General features: G+C 41.8%; 1 protein-coding gene across 2 annotated transcripts in view; it reads right to left on the bottom strand.

The window, feature by feature from the left end:
- Positions 1-6,017: 6,017 nt before the first annotated feature.
- The window catches only part of Ido2 (indoleamine 2,3-dioxygenase 2), a 50,974-nt gene continuing 43,011 nt past the window's right edge, over positions 6,018-13,980 (bottom strand). The window contains exons 9-11 of one of the 2 annotated variants that reach the window (XM_090353750.1): positions 10,619-10,767; positions 8,967-9,355; positions 6,018-6,099 (exon numbers count right to left, since the gene is read on the bottom strand). In XM_090353750.1, the coding sequence (XP_090209876.1) occupies positions 8,982-9,355; positions 10,619-10,767 (523 nt within the window). In that variant the 3' untranslated portion in view covers positions 6,018-6,099; positions 8,967-8,981. Of the gene's footprint in view, positions 6,100-8,948; positions 9,356-10,618; positions 10,768-13,980 lie in introns of those variants that run through there. The other variant, XM_090353749.1, reaches the window with a different exon arrangement.

Raw genomic sequence — 13,980 nt, forward strand, 5'->3', positions numbered from 1 at the left:
GCACAGAGCCCATTGCTTCTCAGGGACTGCTGCAAATGGTTTCCCACACAGTGCAGGCAATATCTCTGCATGGTTCCTTTAAAAGAGAACAAAGAGCCCTTCGTGGTGGCTGATGCCTGTAAGCTTAGCTACTCAAGAGGCTGAGATCTGGGGATCAAGGTTCAAAGCCAACCGAGGCACAAAAGAACCTGAGACTCTTCTCTCCAATTAACCTCTAGAAAACAGGAAGTGGGGCTTGACTCAAGGGTGGTAGCTTTGAGCTGAAGAACTCAGGACAGTGCCCAGGCTGAGTTCAAGCCCCATGACCCACAGCGGGGGTGGGGCGGAGGGAAGGGAAGGGGAGTGAGGAGGAAGGAGGGAGAGAGAACAAAGCTCTTGCTGGAAAATTAGAGGTCAGTGCATGAGAGAGAGAGAGAGGGGGGGGAGGAGAAGGAGAAGGAGGGAGGGAAAGAAATGAAGGTAGGAAGAGGGAGGGAGAAGGGAAGAGGGAGGGGGAGAGGGAGGGAGGGAGATAGAGAACAAAGTTCTTGATGGAAAATTAGAGGACAATACACACTAGAGTTAGATTTGGTAGAGCTGCCGCTAGAGCATGTGAGTTTATAAAGAAAATGCCTTTCAAAAGAAAATCCATTTATTTTTTGATGATGTTTATATTCAAGCACTATTTTTAATGTTGTTGGGAAGCAGATGCTAAACTGCAAAAAATTAACTAGCAATTGCCTCCCCAAAAGCAATATTATCCAACTTCTCTATTAAGTTTGGTGTTAAGTGAACAAAGAAAAGGATTTCTTCCATTAGCAAAGCAAATAGAACATCTGTGCAGGAGGAAATTCAAGGCAAAATTTGATGAGTGAAAGTCACTGTCATAGTAGGAATGATTGATTTAAAGTCAGAGGTAGTTTTATATTCCAAATTTTGAATGAGGTAGGGTCATGTGACATTTAAGAAATTAGCATAGCTAGACACAGATGGCTAAAGTCTATAATCCAATCTACTCAATAGGCTAAGATCTGAGGAGAGCCTTTCAGAGCTTGCCTGTACAGGAAAGTCTGTGAAACTCTTACATCCAATTAACCACCAAAAAGCCAAAACTGGAGATATGGCTCAAATGGTAGAGCACTAACCTTGAAGACAAAAAGGTCAGGGACAGCACTCAAGCCTTGAGTCCTGAGTTCACACCCCAGAACTGTCACAAAAAGAAACGAAAAAGAAGTTATCTTGGCTTGTTTTTCTTCCTTCCTTCCTTCCTTCCTTGTTTCTTTCTTTCCTTCTTTTTCTCTTCTTTCCTTCCTTCCGTTCTTCCTTTCTATACTTTCTTCTTTCCTTTTCTCCCTTCCTCCCTCCTCCCTTCTTTTTCCTTCTTTCTTCCTTTCTTCATTCCTTCTCTCTCTCCCTCCTCACTATTCCTGTGTATTTTTCGTGTTTCTATTTTTCTTTCTTTTTCTTTTTGACTCATTGGTGTATTGATTTGTTTTGTCAGTACTGGTGCTTGACTTCAGGACCTGTAACTGTCACTTGGCCTTTTTGATATAGGCTAATTCGCTACCACGTGGATCTCACCACCACTTCTAGCTTTTAGCTGATTGAGTAGAGTTAATAAATCTCTCTGATTTATCTCCCTAGGCTGGTTTCAAATTGTGATCCTCAGACTCCTGAATAATTAGGATTACAGGAATGAGCCACCAGTGCTTAACTTCTTTGCTTGCTCTTTAAGTCATCCTGAGTTTTACTAATGTCTTAAAATTTCCACATTAATTCTAGTTGGACTTAGACCTGCCTTTAGAGGAAGGTATATACACAGAAGAGTACAGCAGGGCTAAGTGGGGCCTACTGGTGAGAATGAATCTCAAGAGTAAGGCAGAGGTTTTATTTATATTTTTATATTTATTTATTTATTTTTTGTCAGTCCCTGGGCTTTATTAAGGCCTAGTGCTCTATCACTTGAGCCACAACAACACTTTCTGGCTTTATCTATGTATGTGGTACCAAAGAATCGAACCCTGGTCTTGGTGCATGCTAGGCAAGCACTCTTACCACTAGGACAAACTCCCGGCCCCAGAGATTTTATTTTTACTAAGCATATCTTCAGAAACTCTTTATTCCACGTGCTTGAATACTTGTGTTTGTTCTGGAACCCCACCAAAATAAGGGAAAAAGTAAATTAAGAGATGATCCTTTCTTCCCATGAGTCCCCTGGTCTAGCATGCCTTTGGTGGTAAATGAAATCACATTTTGCATAGATGTGTTCCACTCTTCCTCCAACATTTTACAACCAATCCGTGGCCCTAACCTGGGGTTTCTTGGGAATAGCCACCTCCTTCTACAGGGCATACAGCCTCTCACCATGTAAGGAGAACTCTAACAGGAACTGTAAAGGAGAGCAAACACCAGAATATCAACTCATCATTATTCCAATTCTTCTTGGTTTTGTGCTTGTTTTGCTAGGCCACAGCAGTCAGATGTTTGGTCAAATTTTACTCTGCAATTGTCTGTGCTTGTGGATTATTGTTTTTATGAGACTGACATTTAAATGGATGGTCTTGAGATAAAGCAAATTGCCCTCAATAATGTAGAAGGGTCTCTCATCCTATTGGTTGAAGAACTTAATAGAATAAAGGCTGACCTCCTGGGAGCAAGAAAGAACTAGAAATTCTTCCAGCAGAAGGCCTTCAGGCCAAACACCAGCTCTTCTCTCAGTTCCCAGCTCTCCAGGCTACCTTACTGACAGTGATTTATTCTCTCTTTCACTCCCCCCCCTCCTCTGTCCTATTGTTCCTATGTGTGCCTGACCATTTAAGAACTCTCAGTGACCACTGCAAATGAGATCTGTATCTGAGCCTATGGTTGTGAACCTTCAAATCACATAGCTGGAATTTCTATTCCAGCTAGCTGCATACTAACTGTCTAAAGTAACCCAAGATACAAGTTCCCTAAAACAACAAGAAAAAAAATGTTTCTTTTCTTCTGCACTGAGTCCCAGAAAATAAGGCCAGGTATTGTGATGACAACATTTTCTGAAGGAAAGAATTTGTAGACCTCCCCTGCCTTCACTTAGCCTTGGTTTTGATTGATTCTGCAGTTATGGAGAAACTGTGCAGTATTAGACATGGCAATTGCTTTTGATTAGCTCTGTAAAGATATAAAAGTAGAATCTCATGAGGACATCCTTCTTGCCCTTGCATATTTCCCAACAGCGTGTCTGTCCTAGGGTTTGAACTGGCACTGGATGCGGCCATTACATTGTTCTCAGTTGTAATTCTGTTTTTTCTTGTGTGTGTGTATTTACATATGTGTATGTTTTGTGTGATTGTGTGTGTGTTCGTATGTGAGCACATACTGGGACTTAAGCTCAGCTCTTCACACTCGCACTTGGCTTTTCTCTTTCAAGGTTGGTATTCCACTACTTGAGCCACATCTCCATTTTTTGGCTTTTTGCTAGTTAACTGGAGATAAAAGTCCTCCAGATTTGTCTGCCTAGGCCAGCTTTAAACTGAGATCCTCAGATATCAGCCATCTGTGTAACTAGGCATGAGCCATCAGCACCCACCTATAGTTCTACTTTATTTATTCATTCATTCGAGGCCTGGGTACTATCCCTGAGCTTCTTTTGCTCAAGGATAGCACTTTACCACTTGAGCCTCACCACAGGTCCAGCTTTTTCTGTTTATATGGTACTAAGGAATCAAACCCAGGGTTTCATGCATGCTAGGCAAGCACTTTACCACTATACCACTAAGCCACATTCCCAGTCCTATAATTCTCTCTACTTCTTATACCTGCACATACACATACACACACACACACACACACACACACACACACACACACACACATGCATGAGTGCATGCACATGCACAAATATATAAGAACTCAAACCTACAAATACTCCAACATCAGCCTTTTGAGATGCTAAGCAGGGAATCGGCTGAGTTTGCTCAAACTTTAGACACACAGGACTATAAGAAAAATAGGATATGGAAACAAGAGCTTAATAGTGTGTGATTGCTGTTCTTAATGTACTATGTTATTTCTCTTTTTTGCCCTTATAGTTAATATCATATTGTTACTGTATCTGACTTTGTTACCTAGTATATTGTATATACATTTATTTGTTTATTTAAAATAGGAAAGGGAAAGGGATAAATTAAGATGATTGGGAGGGGTGGGGAAAGGGAAATGGGGACAAAAGCATGAGAAGGGGTATCAATGTGTGAGAAGTAATTCACCTACTACCTGATGAATGTAACTGTAGCCCCTCTATACATTATCCCGACAATATAAAAATAAATACGTAAAATCTAAAAAAAAAGATTTCTGCAATATTTCTTGATGGCAGGTCCCTGGACCTGGTCCCCTGGACCTGTCATCAAGGAAGGGGACAGCAGAGCCCTCACATTCTTTTCGCTGTTTCTTTCCTTAGACTGGTTTCTTGTCCAGATCAACAGAGGATTCAAGAACATACATTATCATTATTATGGAAGCACCCATTTACTCGGTGCCATCTAACTCACAAACCCCTTAACTTTATGTTAGCCCTTACCTTCATTCGCATATGTAATTACTATGACTTAGAAATATTGGTTCCGGGCCAGAAGTTTGGCCTAGTGGTAGAGTGCTTGCCCAGCATGCATGAAGACCCAGGTTCAATTCCTCAGTACCACACGCCTAGAAAAACTGGGAAGTGGTGCAGAGGCTCAAGTGGTAGAGTGCTAGCCTTGAGAAAGCCCAAGGACAGTGCACAGGCCCTGAACTCAAGTCCCAGAACTGGTAAAAAAAAAATATTGATGCCATCTAGGAGTCTGAGGTCCTTTCTTGCTACAAATAAAGAATTTTGAAGCAAGAAAAGTGGGAGTATAGGAAAAGTTTATATGAAAGTGAGACTAAGGAACCAGGAAAGCTGAGGAAAGCCTCTGGTCCCCAGCTGACAGGACTATCTTGCGTCTTAAGAGTTCTTACCCCCTGCTTCCTGGAAAAGAAAAAGGGAAAAGGTTGAATACAAATTTCTAGGTGAAAGAGAGTAAGAAGTGAGACCCAGAAATTGGTAGACCAATGTAGGCTCTCTTAACCCTTTGGGATGAGTTTAAGTTCTCCTGAAATCTGGCTAGGTTCTTCCCACCTCTCCCCAAGGGAAATGGCACCCGTCCCCTGAGCAGGCCTCCTCCCGTGTTGTCAGGGGTGGTGCTTCTGCCAGGACTTATCTCTGTTTTCCAGGGGTTTCAGGAGCTGTTAGCTCCACGACAGATCTCCATGGTCTCTGTCCCAGAGTCTCAAGGATGAGGAGGGCATACTATCTCCATGTCATCACTATCTCTTCCTATCTTCCCAAACGTTGTCCCTTTGCCCCTCTCAATGTTAGGCAAGGTAAGCAGATTGCACTGTTAGAAAGTATCTATACCAGCCACACCAGGGCTTCATCCATACATGCTCATTCCCTCCTTCCTGCAGAAGCTCCTGTCTGCTCATGGCCACCATCATCTCCATCCACATTATCAGCCCCACCTTCATCATTTCCACCATCAGTGTTTGCCTTTTCTTTCTAGAAATCTTGAACACTGTGTGTTTACTTCTGGTCTAGAAACTTGTCTTGCACTAGTATACCATGAAGCTGAAAATGGTACTCTTCTCCCAAGACATCATTGCCTGACGTGGGACCCATCCACAATCTAGGGCAGCTCATTAGCAAAAAAAATAAGGACTTGTGCTTGTATTGGTCTCATTCCTGAGTGTTAATGGCAGCAAAACCCAAAACACATTCTGAGAGCTTTGGGAGACCCTATTTGGCATGACCTTTTCCCACCATTTCCTCCGTTCAAGTTTTCAGGGATTCAGCATTTATGGAAAGCATGTGTGTCGGGCCTGGGGTCTTTCAGAGAGGAGTTGGATGCACCATCAGAAACCTGTCTAAGATGTTTTTTCTTTATATTGTCACCATGTGGAGCAGGACAGGCCTAGCCTGAGAACCTGAAGTGTCTATGACCGTTCACATTCCTTCTCAGTCCAAGGTCCCGGTCACTGCTCACCATACATGATTTCCAGAAGCTTTCTGATTCTGGCCCATTTTGTTTCTTGTTTGAGATCTTGTTACTCCTTTTCTTCATTCTGTAAGAGAAGACATGACTCGGTTCCTACTTACCTTTGGCTCCTAAGAAACCCAGGCAAAGTTCTGTCCAGCTCACAGACACAAGCAATATCTTCACAATCACCTCTTAGCTATTTCCATCATCTGTGATGGACCCCAACTTAGAATTATTTGCTGTTTGTTTTACTACTAGAACTTGGACTTGAACACAGGGCCTTGAACTCTAGGTATGTTTTTTTCTTTCATCTGAGTACTTGGACTTGAATTCAGCATGCTTGTTCACTTCACTGATGCTCTACACTTGAGTCACGTCCACAGCTGGCTTTTTGCTGGTCATCTTGGAGATGGCATCACCAGAACTTTTCTGCCTAGTTTGACTCAAACTACAGTCCTCTGAATGTTAGTCTCCTTATTGGCTAGGATTACAAGTATAAGCCACCACCATGCCCAGTGGAGTTTTTGTGTTTTTTTCTGTTTATTTGTATGCTTTTATAATGTTGTAGAAAACAGTAAGATTTCAGCAGAAAACAAAACTTCAAATCTTGCTCTTCTCCTCCCCTAACAATGTGCAGTGAAGTCTTCTCTCCCATTCCACTCAGCTCTGGTGAGCTGTGTATTCACATCAGTCCTCAACAACAAAGCTACCGTGCCCTGTGTCTAAGATGGCTGTGTAGTTGGCTAGATATGTCCAGCATATTTCAGCTTACCATAAGTCTAGAGACATAACCTTACCCTAGGCCCAGGAAACCATTCTCAGCTCCACACAGCAACGAGGGAACTCCTCTGGGTGCCATTGACAGCCTAATCCATGGCATTTGAAATGGATGACATAAATTGCCTCTGAACTGTTAAATAGTGTGTCAGTAAGTCACATTTGGTGGCAGAGCTGGCTTTTCAGCCTTTCAGCCTATGCTTTGTCACTTTCAGCTTTCTAGCACCGCTACACAATGCAGAGACATTCTGCTGTAGATCCCAGACCTTACAGGAATACAGTGTTTTCTCTCAGACTGATATCTTCACCGCAATATGAGCCCAACTCTACAGCAAGGAATCTGTTTTTATTGTTGGGATAATGTTTAGAGGGGTGACAGTTACATTTGTCAGGTAGTAGGTACATTATTTCCCACATACTGAAACCCCTTCTCAGGTTTTTGTTCCCATTCCCCTCCCAGGAATCTTTTACAGATATATTTCCTTTATGCCAGCCTACCTCTTCTGTGATTCATACCCACCGGGATTTCAGGTTGTCCTGATTTAACAAGAAATAGAAAACTAAGAATGTATGATGCTTAGAATCTGAGTAAAAACCTTATATTTTTAATGGGAGCATCAGAATCCAAATTGTGATGAGATCCATGTTTAAATGATAGAGAGGAGAAACCATGCCACTCCTAATCTCCTAACTCCAGATAACATCTGGAATAGCTGCTTTAGAGCTATGATAGATTCTATATCAGGGATGTGTGCATGTGTGTGTGCATGTATACATACATGTCTACAAAGTAGAAGCAACCTTAAATGAAGGAAAGTTACTCTAAATAGCCAAATTCAAAGCTTTCTGGTTTTCTCCTTTCTAGCGGAATAACTTCTTTGAGACAGAACCTAAGAGCATATAAACAGCTACACTTATTTCAACACTCAACATCTGGGCTTCCTATTTATTCCTCTTGGGCTTTTTTTATATTCAAAGGGTCAATTAATTCATTTTGTGAGTAAAGCCTTCCAGTGTCAGGAGGAAAAAATTCTTCTAAAAATAAAGAAGATAATCAAAACAGAATTTGCAAATCTATGTACCATGTGGAACGGACATGGAACACCAGTTCCCATGTCATTAACTACTCGTTTTCACACTAGTGACTGCGGGGTTTTTATCAACATCCTCTTGCTTATGGATCCCACTGGGGCAGCCAAGCTCCAGCTACCAGATTCAATACATGCATGGGAAAGAGACCAGTTGAAGTCTAATCCCCGAGCAAGAGCTGAATAGAAATTTGATGAAATCAGTCAATTCAGTTTTTTAAAGGATTGAACAGGCTGCTGTGAAATATCACCACACAGGAGGCTCACAAGTTCAAAATTAGCTTCAGCCACTACATTGCAGTGAGAACTAGTCTCGAAAGAAAGGAAGGAAGGAAGGAAGGCAGGAAGGAAGGAAGGAAGGAAGAAAGAAATTAAGAAAGAAAGAAAGAAAGAAAGAAAGAAAGAAAGAAAGAAAGAAAGAAAGAAAGAAAGAAAATGAGAGTGGAGAAAGGGAAGGAGGGAGAGAAAGAGAGAGAGAAAGAGAATGAAGGAACGAAGGAAAGCAGGCAGGAAAGGAAGGAAGGAAAGAAGGAAGGAAGGAAGGAAGGAAGGAAGGAAGGAAGGAAGGAAGGAAGGAAGGAAGGAAAGAAGTGGTTTACACCTGTAATTCTATCTACTTAGGACGCTAAGCCTGGACAGATCAATTCAAGAGACTGTGACTTCCGGTTTACCGGCAAAGAACTGGAAAGCAGAGCTGTGACTCGTGATAAATTACTTACCTTGACTGACAAGGCTAAGGAAGAACCCCAAACCCCTGAATTCAAGTCCCTTTAGTGATTATAAAAAGAAGAAAAAAAAGAATAAGATAATCTGTCCATTGCAATGGTATTTCATTTGGATTTTGAAATGTACATTGCTTACTATTACTTGGAAAGCACAATGGAAGAACAGTATCTTTTCTTTGGGGCTCTGAAGAAGGAAGTATCCAGTGTGGTTTGCTGCTAGATAATGAGTGAGCCACTACGGCAGCACCAGAGCTCAGCTTGTGAACAGTAAAGAATTCAGTGTTCTTTAGAACAAAAAATACAAAGAGAGTTGAGGTTTCTTTTGGACTATTCTAGGCAGAGCCCTGACCCTCGTTCTCTACCTCCTCTTCCAGACTCTAGTGTGGGCTCTGCATTGTACCACTGGGATGAAGGATTGCCTCTAAGGTCTTATCCCTGACATTCTTCAGGAAGCTGAGGACAGCAGTGCCGCCAGTTCCCCGGTCTTCTAAGGCCTGAGGAGGCCCTGGGAGGTGAGTTGGTCTCTTGCTCCTTGCTTTGCTTGCAGCTATGATGAGATACTTGGTCACGATGGCAATGTGGTAGTTCCGCAGCTCTGCCAGGGCCTCCAAACACTGGTTGTACGATGTCAGACATGGACCAGGGCCAGAGGACATGACATGCTCCCTCAGAGAATGGACAGAATGGATTTCTTCTATGAAGGCCTTGTGGGAGGGAGGCATGTAGTCCCTCATCCTGTATAAAAAGGCAGCTGAAAGAAATAACCAAAGTGACATCTCAGTTCTATTTGGACATGCAGAACCATGTTCTTGTTGTTCCACACACCAAGGTACAGAAACAGTAGATGGTATCCTAACTTAGCCAACTTGCTGGCTGTATTGCTTGTACGTGCCAGATAACATGTGTGTTTCTGACTATCGCCAGGAAATGGGAGAGAAAAGAAGCCAATGCATCCCAGATAACTGAGGTGGAACTGGATCTCATGGTCAATGTATAAATATCATGTCCCACATAACATTTAGCTGCTAACTGAAGCTACTTTGTGAGAGATATGAACAAATATGGGACACATACCCTTACACTGACAAGGAATTTTGTTTCCTATCTTCTTATTTTTAAAGGGAGTACAGGAAAAGATAAAAGTTATAGTATATACCAAAATAGGACCATGAAGAATGACCCACTCTTACAAAGAGGCTCCTAAAGCCAAGTTGTTTAAAATAAAATCGATAAATGTTTATAGGAAATTCATTATGTGTTTAATACAATGTGTAGTAAATCAATGGTTAACAAGGCCAAATGCAAAAATCTATGAACTTCATTATAGGTCTAGCAGACCACCTTTGTGAGTGAATTTGGATTCCAAGACACAAAGTTCTAATTGTTTTTCTTCTTTCCAAATGGAAACCTTTACAGTACCAAGTGCCTTTTTGCACCAGTGAAGCACATTACTGATGCTGATAGGTAATAGAGCAATTTCAAGTTTCCAAATAATACACTCCTGACTGTGGGGTCGGGAGCAGGGGTGTTAACAGATTTGATCAAAGTTGTAGCATCTTATGAGGAAGAGCTCTAGCAGGGATCTCAGATCTACTGCCTGCTGGCTCTGGTCTCAGACACAGAATGTCATAACCTTCAAATTCCCCATCTCTCTCCTGTTGTAAAAACAGAAAGCTACAGCCTAAGGATCCAAACCAAAATGACAAGGAACAGCTGGAATCCTGGCAGTGCTTTCCGATGGGGAAATGTAGCCCCCCAGATTCTGCTGAGACGTAATCTTTCTGATATTATCTTTCTGCTATAAATTGACTTGACACAATAACATGAGACAGACACACGTTGATTCCCTGGTTCATTTAAGGGAGTGCACAATACTTTCTGATAATTGACTTGGTGCTTGGAGTGATCCATTGATTAAAAAACAAATTTTAAACCCCCAAAACCTTCCCCTATTCTTACTTCCTGTCTTCTTGAGAAAGGCATGAAAGGGAAAAACAGAGAACATCTGAATTACCACTTTCCTTGCTATGACGAATGCCCAAGAACTCATCCAAGGCATGGAGCACCGAGCTCTGAGCTGCGCTCCCTCCAGAGTACATCAGAGGCTTGGTGGATATTCCTTCGTATATGAGTCCCGAGGGCATGGCTGGGTTATCTTGCCACCTACCAGACAAAAAAAATGACCATGGTGTCAGCAGTGGGTTTGAGCCAATGGTTTGGGAATCTCCAAAGGGTGTGAACTGAAATGTCACCTTGCCCTTCAATTCCCAAAGTGCCACCACGTGGTCATACTTCTTCTCTAGGGCTATTTAGGAAGGAATCTGGTATCTAGCCTATAAAATACTCATTGGAAATGCTCAGTGATAAATACACCATCCATTCTGATCAACAAGACAATATAAGGGCCCTGTCTCTGCAAAAGTATGGCTTGTAAATGTATACATGTACACACACAAACATGCACATGCACACATACACAAACATGGATACACAAATACACATATGTGCTTATATTTGGTCTTCCCCCAGTAATGATAGCAGTCTTAGATACTGCCTTTGTGAAAAACTCCTTCATCAAATGCTCTGTTGACATCAGGTAGTGTAGATGAGAGTGGGTGAGACATACACAACCGGCTTTGGCTTCTTATAGGCACAGACAGGAGCCTGGAGGGCTGGAGCTAAGAGTGATGAAATTCCAGCTCTTTTCTCCTCTGTTAACTTTCTTCTCCTCTGCTCTTTCTCTCTCCTGTCCTTCTATAGCTCTCCTCCTTTCCTCTTGTCCTCCCCCTCTTCTCCCTCTCCTCTCCTCTCTTTTTCTTCCCTCCCCAGCTCTTTTCTTGTCTCCTCTCTCTTCCTCTGCTTTTATCATTCTATATACTCACTGTTTTCTGATTATCCTGACTTCATCTAGCTTGCTTGTCCCCCAGTGACTGACTTCTAGTCTAGAAGGGTCACAAGTGTAGGGATGACAGTGTAGTAATGATGGGAGCTCATTCTATGGCTTTTGCCATAGAGCAGCTGTACATGTACTTTCTCATTCAAGCTCTTTGCAGATCAGATGAGCTATTTGGTGCCTCGATTTATAGATAACGAAAGAATCCTGGAACCAGAACCTGAACTCGATTCCTTTATGATTAGAAACAAACTATCATCCGAGTGCTGATACTTCATGGTAATCTTCCTGTAATTCTAAAAGTCATTTTTTTTTCTCCAGAGAAGGATTACAACACACACACACACACACACACACACACACACACACACACACACACACACACACACTATTCTGGCTGCATTCATGACCTTTCTCCAAGATGCCTGCATTTGGAAATGCTCTAAGGAGTGCTTTGTTCTCTTGGGGCTCTGTCTGAGGTTGGCTGCTTCAGGATTTTTCCTGAAGAAACAGCATCTTGGCCTTTACAACAAGGGCACATCCCTTTGGAAACAAATGAAGCCCAGAAGGAGAGGGGTTGTGTGGAGAGAGTGAAGGAGAAATTTTCACTGGAAGAGCACAACAGATTGTATCTATTATGAGAAAGGACTCTATGCCAAGCAGATATGGAATGAACATAACCAAAGGGCTACTATTCATACACTGCAACCTTTGGCTTAGCTAATAATCTGTCTGAGCCTCACTTTTTCCATGAAGCAATGTTAGTATCTACCTCAGTAGATTATGTAAGAATGGATAAATCAAAATAACCCTTGTTCAGTGCCTGAAACATGTTAAGCAGTCGATAAATCATAGGAATAATATTTTTGTAATAAATTACTTTTATATTATTCTGTGTTGGAATTCCTGCCTCTTCTTTCATTACTTTGTAACTTCTAGCAGTACATGAGGAAAGCGAAATATAACTTACATATAGCCATACAGAAAGTAACTTGTTCCCAGCCATAAAAGCAGAGATTCTTTTCATCCGTGAAAATAGAAATCTACATGTGCAAATAGAAATCTGCATGTCTAGGCTCTGAAATAAATGATGGCTTCTCAAATACTTTCCTCTTTGCACCCTTGCTCTTAATCCATCTCTTTTCCACTGTGAAGATACAATGATGACTTGGAACTGAAGACAGACCATATCATCATTCCTGTCAAACTTATCCATGCTGAGAAATGAGCCAGCAGATCCCTGTAGAAACCAATCTCCATGGAGACTTTTCTTCTTCTTCCCCATCCCCCAAACTGGATGTGCTTCTATCATGACACACCCACTGGCTAATTGCAACACATGTTCCTTTTGCTTAGAACAAGAGGAACCTCAGTGGCTTGCTACCCTCAGGCACCTTTCCAGATGGCACTTACAATATAGTTGTTCTAGATCACAACGAATACACAAGATCCTTTGGCTATGGTGCCCAATGCTCTGCCCAAGTACCCTGTGTTCTACTTTACATTTCCCACAATCACCTGTTATTGCAATGCATATTGTACAAGCTTATTTTTATGAAGGTCACTTATTTATATATTCATCATCCATCATCCATCTTTAAAATACATGTTCCACTGTTGGGCTTTAGAGCTCTCTTCCCAGATCTAACAGTGCCTGGCAGGAAGTAAGTATTCATTAAATAGCTGATGTCAAAAATAGTATTTTGGAAATAGATATTTGGTCTCCAGAATATGGAAACCCACATGCATTTCTTAAAGGGATCTGATCTGCTTGAGGGATTTTTCTTAACTATCGTCAGATATGTCAGATGGGCAAGAGACTTGAACCAGTCAGACTCCTGCTGTATCCAACCTGGAGAGAAAGTGCTAGAGCCTCATTGGAGGCAATGGAGGAATCACCAGTATGAAAGTCCAAAAGGCACAAGCCATACAGCCACTCGGATATGATTATGCAGAGAAAGAAAAGATGGCTTTTTCAGAGCAGGCTCTACCAGGCTCCAGGAGTTCTTTTGTGATATTATTTTTTGCCTTTCTCGTGGCATATTTCTAGCAACCCCACAGAGTGGAGACATTTAACCAGAAAAATAATGAGATGGCATTTGTTTACCTCAAGGGCTGATAATTCCCTGAGAAATTTAACATGCGTTGGGAACTAAATAGAATGTATTTCAGCCACAGGAAAAAAAATCTCCTGGCTTGCTTCTATGAAAATGTTTTTAAAGGCATAAATAAAATCGGGGTGGTGTCTTCTGTCAGTTATTCTAGCTAGTCAGGAGTCTGAGATTTGAGGATCTTAATTTGAAGCCAGCCTTGGCAGGAAGGTCCATGAGACTCTTACCTCCAATTAACCACCAGAAATCCAGAAGTGGCACTGTGACTCAAAATGGTAGAGCCCTATCCTTGAGCAGAAAAGCTCAGGGACAGCACCCAAGCCTTGAGCGCAAACCCCAGGACTGACAATACTAATACTAATTAATAATAAT

This window comes from Megascapheus bottae, chromosome 20 (genome assembly GCF_031878675.1).
Source record: "Megascapheus bottae isolate mThoBot1 chromosome 20, mThoBot2.hap1, whole genome shotgun sequence".
NCBI classification, from domain to species: domain Eukaryota; kingdom Metazoa; phylum Chordata; class Mammalia; order Rodentia; family Geomyidae; genus Megascapheus; species Megascapheus bottae.